The 8,781-nt window shown below is 45.7% G+C and overlaps 1 protein-coding gene across 1 annotated transcript; it reads right to left on the reverse strand.

Moving 5' to 3' along the window:
• Window positions 1-701: 701 nt before the first annotated feature.
• On the reverse strand, window positions 702-3,689 carry LOC115193705 (zinc finger protein Pegasus-like). Its single transcript, XM_029752634.1, has 4 exons — window positions 3,309-3,689; window positions 2,884-3,029; window positions 2,070-2,243; window positions 702-1,844 (listed from the first exon to the last, which is right to left on the reverse strand). Exons 2-4 carry the CDS (start codon window positions 3,014-3,016, stop codon window positions 880-882), a joined length of 1,272 nt encoding a protein of 423 aa, XP_029608494.1. The 5' UTR covers window positions 3,017-3,029; window positions 3,309-3,689; the 3' UTR covers window positions 702-879.
• Window positions 3,690-8,781: the final 5,092 nt, after the last annotated feature.

Consider the following 8,781-nt stretch of genomic DNA (forward strand, 5'->3'; position numbering starts at 1 on the left):
GACCAAAATGGAGCTCTTTGGCATCAACTCAACTCGCCGTGTTTGGAGGAGGAGGAATGCTGCCTATGACCCCAAGAAAACCATCCCCACCGTCAAACATGGAGGTGGAAACATTATGCTTTGGGGGTGTTTTTCTGCTAAGGGGACAGGACAACTTCACCGCATCAAAGGGACGATGGATGGGGCCATGTACCGTCAAATCTTGGGTGAGAACATCCTTCCCTCAGCCAGGGCATTGAAAATGGGTTGTGGATGGGTATTCCAGCATGACAATGACCCAAAACACACGGCCAAGGCAACAAAGGAGTGGCTCAAGAAGAAGCACATTAAGGTCCTGGAGTGGCCTAGCCAGTCTCCAGACCTTAATCCCATAGAAAATCTGTGGAGGGAGCTGAGTTGCCAAACGTCAGCCTCGAAAACCTTAATGACTTGGAGAAGATCTACAAAGAGTGGTACAAAATCCCTCCTGAGATGTGTGCAAACCTGGGGGCCAACTACAAGAAACATCTGACCTCTGTGATTGCCAGCAAGGGTTTTGCCACCAAGTACTACGTCAAGTTTTGCAGAGGGGTCAAATACTTATTTCCCTCATTAAAATGCAAATCAATTTATAACATTTTTGACATGCATTTTTCTGGATTTCTTTGTTGTCATTCTGTCTCTCACTGTTCAAATAAACTTACCATTAAAATTATAGACTGATCATTTCTTTGTCAGTGGGCAAACGTAGAAAATCAGCAGGGGATCAAATACTTTTTCCCCTCACTGTACATCAAGGCCAATTTCAGAACGTTCAACAGCAATAAATAAAATCATCATCATGGAATTAAATAAAAACAACCTCCATTCATCCTCTCCAGTCACTGACCCGGCAACAAGTCACTGCTTATGCTGCCCCCTGGCAAAATGGCAGGCAAAGTCGTACTTGCTCCTGCACCTGTGGCCACAGATGTTGCACTGGAAGGGGTTCTCGTAGCCGTGGCAGCCCATGTGGATGGTGTACAGGATGTTATCAGGAAAGTAGATGTCACAGTGCTGGCAGTGGTGCAGCATCTGGGGGTCTTGATGCAGAGAGGGCAGGCCCGGGGCTGGTGTGCTGGGCTGGCTGTTGGTGATGCTGGGGGTACTGGTGCGCCCACTGTGCTCACTGCAGGGATCTGCCCCGGGGCTGCAGTTGCTGTCTGGTGGGGGCCTGGGCTCTGGGGTGATGGAGGAGGAAGAGGCGTGGGCAGTGCTGGCTGACACAGCAGGAGCAGTGGCTGGGTGAGGCTGCTGGATGAGGAAGGGCTTCTCGTCCACACAGGACTCTGCACCTGGAGACATGGGAGGCTGCTGGGTCTGGCCTTCAGCCTCTGAGGGCAGGCTGGCCAGCTGGCCGGCCAGGGTCGAGAGTTGGTTGAGGGGGTTTTCCATGACCAGGTTGTGGTGATGATTGTGGTGGTCGTCCATTGAGCTACCATCTCCACCAGCACCGTGGTTGTCGTAGGTCTCCTGGCGCAGGTGGGGCAGCTCGTGGGAGTAGTCATCCAGGTGCTCGGCCTTGTGCACCACCATGGAGGGTGGGCTGAAGTTGATGAGGAGCCGGCGACCGTACCCCAGGCTGGTCTTCTTCTGCAAGACGCTCAGCATCTTCTTGTGGGAGAGAGATGAGCGAGCGCCCTTCATTGGTAAGAGCTTGTGCCGGCGGCGGCGGTGGTGTGACAGGTTGCTACGGTCACTGCAGCGGAAGGAGCACAGCTCACACTTGTAAGGCTTCTCTCCTGTGTGGGAGCGCATGTGGGCCTCTAGATGGCGCAAATAGGCAGAGGCGAAGGGGCACAGGTGGCATCTGTGGGGTTTCTCTCCTGTTTGAGAAGAGGAAAGAGGGAGATAAAGAATTAGAAGGAAGAATAAGGTCTTAGGATGAAATGTTAATGTTCTTAGCTTTTTGTCATTGATTACTCTAACTAGGCCTAATGAAAATAAAGGGTGCCAGCTTTGTATAAGGGAAAATGCTCAACTAGTGATGAATCTAGTCGTATATCACCTGGTAGCATGTGCATGGTGTTATCGGGTCCATTCAAGCTCACCTGTGTGAATACGGATGTGCTCAATTAATCGTGCTGTGCCTCTGGTGGCATAGTTACAGTAACGGCACTTGAGTTTGCCATCATATGTTCTTTCGAAGCCATCCACCAGCATCCCTGAGCCGTCGTCAAGGGACATATCTGCTGAGGGGTGGTCCAGCCCATTCTGACTGCAGTCTGCACAGGTACAGGAATAATCACAACACACAGTTTCAAGGGAAATATCTATTATAGAGAAATAATTACATTCACTCGCATTCATGGATTTTAGAATGATAACAGATTCATGGATGAAACAGTTTGGATAGTCAAATTATGGTCTGCGTGTTGATGCCATAGTTAGGCCTACCTTACACCATTCATAGACGCTAACTACCTTTCGCATCTGTTCATAAAGCTATCTTCTTCCCGGGGGACTTTTGTTAAGAGCTCCGACGCTCGGTCTGAACGGGAACACACATCGCTTACGGTACAGTTTTGGAAACATAAGGAACGTATCTTTCATATCAGTGAGAAATATTAGTAATGAAAAAAGGTATAGGGTTAGGGTTCCCACATGGCCATATCTCCATGTTACAGAGCGTGTTTATGGAACACAGAGGTGACCACCTGTGTGTGTAACGGAAGAAGGCCGTCAGAAATGTGTTATAACTGAAAAATACTGTTGGCTGCAACTGTGATAAAGCCTGGATGTGATATGAAAGTAAAGGGCTTTATATGTTCCTAGAACCGTATCGCAAATTACATTTTTTTTGTGGAGTATTTGGCCCTTTACAGTGCCAGAGCCAGTTCCTTGGACATTCTTGGCTAGGCCTACCTGCTGGTAAGTCGTCCACCTCTTTGACGCCACTGACAGAGCCTGAGATCATGTTCACATGTTGAGTCTGCTGGCTGAGATACTCTTGGAAGTCTTTAACGAAGTCCAACGTCTCTGGCTTTTCCTCGCCCATTGGAAGTTAGTGACTGTTTCAGGTGAAATAACGTTAATAAAACTGTATCCATCACAACACATTATGAAATATTATCAATTGGCAGACAGATGATAGAAAAACATGACAACATACTGACATATCGTATTATTTAGCAGTTCCTTTTAGCTAACCAATGTCATCGATCATTGTGAGAGCATCCAACATTGATTGCTGGATCATCCAACACTGATTTCTGGAACAGCTGACCGTAACCAGGTAACCAAGGAGCTAACTTTCGTAGCTAGTTAACTTAACTGGCGAATCAACGTACCTTTTTAAAACGTTAGCAAAGTGTAAGTAAGCATGAATTTGTCTGTACTAAGTAACGTTAATTGACCAGTGGCGACAAATGATTGATCAGATCCGTTGTAATAGCGTTCCCATGTTGTTGTTTGTTGCGAACGGTCAAGTTAGCCAGCTCGCTAGCTAGGCTATAATATCGTACCAGAGACATAGTTTTTGTTCGTCTTTCGCACAGAACAATGGTTCCGTCTAGCTACATAGGCATCACTCAACTACGGCTGTTCCTATGGACGCTATCAATCGGGTGGTCTCTAAGCACATAAATATGCAATGCAACGCTAGGTGAATGAAAACAATGAATCCGTTTGTGGGGGTGAAAGTTCATCCAGTGCACCTGCGAAATTCCTCCCGCATGATGTGCAATAATTTCACGAAGAACTGTTCCTACGTGTAAACTGCTGTAGCTAGTAGCCTACCAAAGGGAACATACATCTTTAAAAAAAAAAAATCTGTGGTAGAACTGTAGGGTGAGTTTAATTCTTTCTCAAGATCTAATCAATACAAGTAGATTACACTAACTAACTAGATACTAAATATATATATATATTTTTTTGTCAGTGCGAAATAATAGTCGCCTGTAATGAATCACCTTTAACGGGTCAGAACTGACTTATTTAGCCTCGGTTTGCAACTGTGCACAATATTTGGGTCTTGGAGGCCTGCTTTGATCTGTGTCTCTTGTTGCAACCCGGTCTCAGAACATTTTGTAATGAAACAGCAGGGAGCAGGTCTCGAACCCTCGACCTTCTAGCCCTAAGTCCAGCGCGCTATCGACTGGGCCGTAAAAGCATGCTCAAGCGGCGGAGTCGATATCCGCGCTTATAAACCCAGGGTCGTTACAATTTCATCCGAGACACTCCGCATGATGGTGCCACATGATGGCACCGACAGACATGGCAGCTCTGCTTCTAAATCTTAAGCAACTTTGCTGTATTTCGGTTTTTTTTGTGTGTTTTTTCTTACATTATTAGCCCAGAAAATTGTTTGTGTTATTACATACAGTCAGAAATAACTTCTGGATATCAAGTGGCGGTAACTCACCAGCATTACAACCAGGAATAAGACTTTCCCGAATTGGATCCTTTGTCCGTACTCCCCAGGGCAATTGAACTTATCCCAGAGGCTGCTCCAAGACACCGTTGCCTGTGAAGAAGAGGCATTCAGAGTGGACTTCTAGCCCGACTCAGGAGGCGTGCACACCATCCACCGCTTCAGACTATATTACTCACAACTGTTCGGTCTCTGGACAATAAAGTAGACGAGCTCAGGGCGAGGATCTCCTTCCAGAGAGACATCAGGGACTGTAACATACTCTGTTTCACGGAATCATGGCTCTGTCCGGATATACTGTCCCGGTCCATACAGCCAGCTGGGTTTCTCAATACATCGCGCAGACAGGAATAAACAACTCTCCGGGAAAAAGAAAAGCAGGGTATATGTTTCATGATTAACTACTCATGGTGTGATTGTGATAACATACAGAAACTCAAGTCCTTTTGTTCACCCGACCTAGAATACCTCAATCAAATGCCAACTGTATTATCTCACCAAGAAAATTATCTTTGTTTATAGTCACAGCCGTGTATATTCCCCCTCAAGCCGATACCACGACAGCCCTCAAGGAACTACACCGGACTTGTGCAAACTAGAAACCACGTATCCATTTATTGTTACGGGGATTTTAACAAAGCAAATTTGAGGAAAAAGCTACTGAAGTTCTATCAATACATTGACTGTAGTACTGGCGCTGCTAAAACACTCCACCACTACTACTCCAACTTCTGGGATGCCTACAAGGCCCTTTCCCACCCTCCCTTTGGCAAATCAGATCATGACCCATTTTGCTCCTCCCTTCCTATAGGCAGAAACTCAAACAGGAAATACCCATGCTAAGGTCTATTCAACACTGGTCTGACCAATCGGAATCCATGCTTCAAGATTATTTTGATGACACGGACTGGGATATGTTCCGGATAGCCTCTGAGAATAGCATTGACGTATATGCTGACACGGTGACTAAGTTCATCAGGAAGTGTATAGCAAATGTTGTTCCCACTGTGACTATTAAAACCTACCCAAATCAGAAACCGTGGATAGATTGCAGAATTCACGCAAAACTGAAAGTGCGAACCATCATATTTAACCATGGCAAGGTGACTGGGAATATGGTTGAATACAAACAGTGTAGTTATTCCCTCCGTAAGGCAATCAAACAGGCAAAACATCAGTACATAGACAAAGTGGAGTTGCGATTCAACTGCTCAGACACGAGTTAAACCTTGCAAGGCTGCCGGCCCAGATTGCATCCCTAGCCGTGTCCTCAGAGCATGCACAGACCAGCTGGCTGGAGTGTTTACTGACATTGAATCTCTCCCTATCCCCACTTTCTTCAAGATGTCTTTTGTACCCAAGAAAGCAAATTTCACTGAACTAAATGACTATCGCCCCGTAGCACTCACTTGTCATCATGAAGTGCTTTGAGAGGCTAGTTAAGGATCATATCACCTCTACCTTACCTGACACCCTAGACCCACTTCAATTTGCATACTGCCCCAATAGATCCACAGATGATGCAATTGCCATTGCACTACACACTGCCCTATCCCATCTGGACAAGAGGAATAACTATGTAAGATTCATGTTCATTGACTATAGCTCAGCCTTTAACACCATAGTACCCTCCAAGCTCATCACAAGGCCCTGGGTCTGAACCCCGTCCTGTGCAACTGGGTCCTGGACTTCCTGACGGGCCGCCCCCAGGTGGTGAAGGTAGGAAACAACACCTCCACTTCGCTGATCCTCAACACAGGGGCCCCACAAGCATGCGTGATCAGCCACCTCCTATACTCCCTGTTCACCCATGACTGCGTGTCCACGCATGCCTCCAACTGAATCATCAAGTTTGCAGACGACACAACAGTTGTAGGCCTGATTACCAACAATGACGAGACAGCCTACAGGGAGGATGTGAGGGCCCGTATGGCCCCATTTCTTCAACCTCAGGAGGCTGAAGAAATGTGTCTTGGCCCCTAAGACCCTCAATATTTTTTACAGATGCACAATTGAGAGCATCCTGTCGGGCTATATTACCGCCTGGTACGGCAACTGCACTGCCCGCAACCGCAGGGCTCTCCAGAGGGTGGTGCGGTCTGCTCAACGCATCACCGGGGACTCACTGCCTGACCTCCAGGACACCTACAGCAGCTAATGTCACAGGAAGGCCAAAAAGATCATCAAAGACATCAACCACCCGAGCCATGGCCTGTTCACCCTGGTACCATCCAGAAGGTGAAGTCAGTACAGGTGCATCAAAGCTAGCTGGGACCGAGAGACTGAAAAACAGCTTCTATCTCAAGGCCATCAGACTGTTAAATAGCCATCACTAGCTGGCTACCATCCGGTTACTCAACCCTGCACCATATACATAGACATGGAATCACTGGTCACTTTAATAATGGAACACAAGTCACTTTAATAATGTTTACATACTGCTTTACTCATTACATATGTATATACTTTATTCTATTCAACTCTATTTTAGTCAATGCCACTCCGACATTACTCGTCCTAATATTTATATATTTCTTAACTCCATTCTTTTACTTTAGATTCATGTGTATTGTTGTGAATTGTTAGATATTACTGCACTGTTGGAGCTAGATACAGAAGCATTTCGCTACACCCTCAATAACATTTGATAAATATGTGTATGTGACCAATAACATTTGATTTGATTTAGTGAATGTTACGTTTCGTTTGGTATGTATTCATTTGTGGATGTCGATCACCCAATTTGTATAATATGTTACAAATTACAATTCGTACTATGTCACTCATTTGCCAAACGTACCATATGTTCCAAATTTGCTAAAAGTAAGATATGTTACCAATTGTAATGCTAGCTGGGTCAGGGTTAGCATTAAGGTTAGAGTTAAGTTTAGGAGTTAGGTTAAATGGTTAGAGGAATGGTTGGCTAAAAGGGTTAAGGTCTCAAGCGAACATGAAGACCTGTAAGTAAGATTACTTGTTTTTTAATAAGGAGATGTAGGTACATACAGTGCATTAGCAAGTATTCAGAGCCCTTGACTTTTTGCACATGTTCTTACGTTACAGCCTTATTCTAAAATTGATTAAATTGTTTTTTTCTCATCAATCTACAAACAATACCCCATAATGACAAAACGAAAACAGGTTTTTAGAAATGTTGGGAAATTTCTAAAATATAAAATAAACTGAAATATTACATTTATATAAGTATTCAGACCCTGTACTCAATACTTGCTTTACTTTTAATATTATTATTTTTATTATTTTTTGTACTTTTTATCTCTTTTTCTCCCCAATTTCGTGATATCCAATTGGTAGTTACAGTCTTGTCCCATCGTTGCAACTCCTGTATGGACTCAGGAGAGGCGTAAGTCGAGAGCTATGCGTCCTCCAAAACAAGACCCTGCCACACACTGCTCACTTAACCCGTAAGCCAGACGCACCAATGTGTCAGAGGAAACACCGTACAGCTGGCGGCCTAAGTCAGTGTGCAGGCAGCCGACCCACCACAAGGAGTCGCTAGAGCACGATGGAACAAGAAAATCGCCGCCTGCCAAACCCTCCCCTAACCCGGACGACACTGGGCCAATTATATGCGGTCTCCTGATCACGTCCGGCTGTGACACAGCCTGGGATTGAACCCGGGTCTGTAGTGACGAATCAAGCACTGCGATGCAGTGCCTTAGACCGCACCATCACTTGGGAAGCCCACTCAGTACTTTGTTGAAGCACCTTTGGCAGCGATTACAGCTTTGAGTCTTCTTGGATATGACGCTACGAGCTTGGCACACCTGTATTTGGAGTTTCTCCCATTCTTCTCTGCAGATACTCTCAAGCTGTCAGATTGGATAGGGAGCGACCTTGAGGTCGAAGGTATTGTCTATAGATCTCCGAGACAGGATTGTGTCGAGGCACAAATCTGGGGAAGGGTACCAAAACATTTCTGCAGCATTGGTACCCAATAACACAATGGCTTCCATCATTCTTAAATGGAAGAAGTTTGGAACCACCAAAAGCCACTCCTCAGTAAAAGGCTCATGACAGCTCACTTGGAGTTTGCCAAAAGGCACCTAAAGACTCTCTGACCATGAGAAAAAAGATTCTCTGGTCTGATGAAATCAAGATTGTAGTCTTTGGCCTGAACGCCAAGTGTCACGTCTGGAGGAAACCTGGCACCATCCCTATGCTGAAGCATGGTAGTGGCAACATCATGTTGTGGGGATGTTTTTCAGCGGCAGGGACTGGGAGGATAGTCGGGATCGAGGGAAAGATGAAGGAGCAAAGTACAGAGAGATCCTTGATGAAAACCTGCTTCAGAGTGCTCAGGACCTCAGACTGGGGCGAAGGTTCACCTTCCAATAGGACAACGGCCCTAAGGACACAGCCAAGACAAC

Source organism: Salmo trutta, chromosome 5, assembly GCF_901001165.1.
Source record: "Salmo trutta chromosome 5, fSalTru1.1, whole genome shotgun sequence".
Taxonomy (NCBI): domain Eukaryota; kingdom Metazoa; phylum Chordata; class Actinopteri; order Salmoniformes; family Salmonidae; genus Salmo; species Salmo trutta.

Bases quoted from the DNA above. Each gene is read 5' to 3' on its own strand.
- LOC115193705 (XM_029752634.1), bottom strand. From the start codon at position 3,016: ATGGGCGAGGAAAAGCCAGAGACGTTGGACTTCGTTAAAGACTTCCAA. The intron at 2,244-2,883 runs GTAGGCCTAGCC...GTACCTGTGCAG, and splicing joins GGTGGACGACTTACCAGCAG to ACTGCAGTCAGAATGGGCTG. The intron at 1,845-2,069 runs GTGAGCTTGAAT...CTTCTCAAACAG, and splicing joins GCACATCCGTATTCACACAG to GAGAGAAACCCCACAGATGC.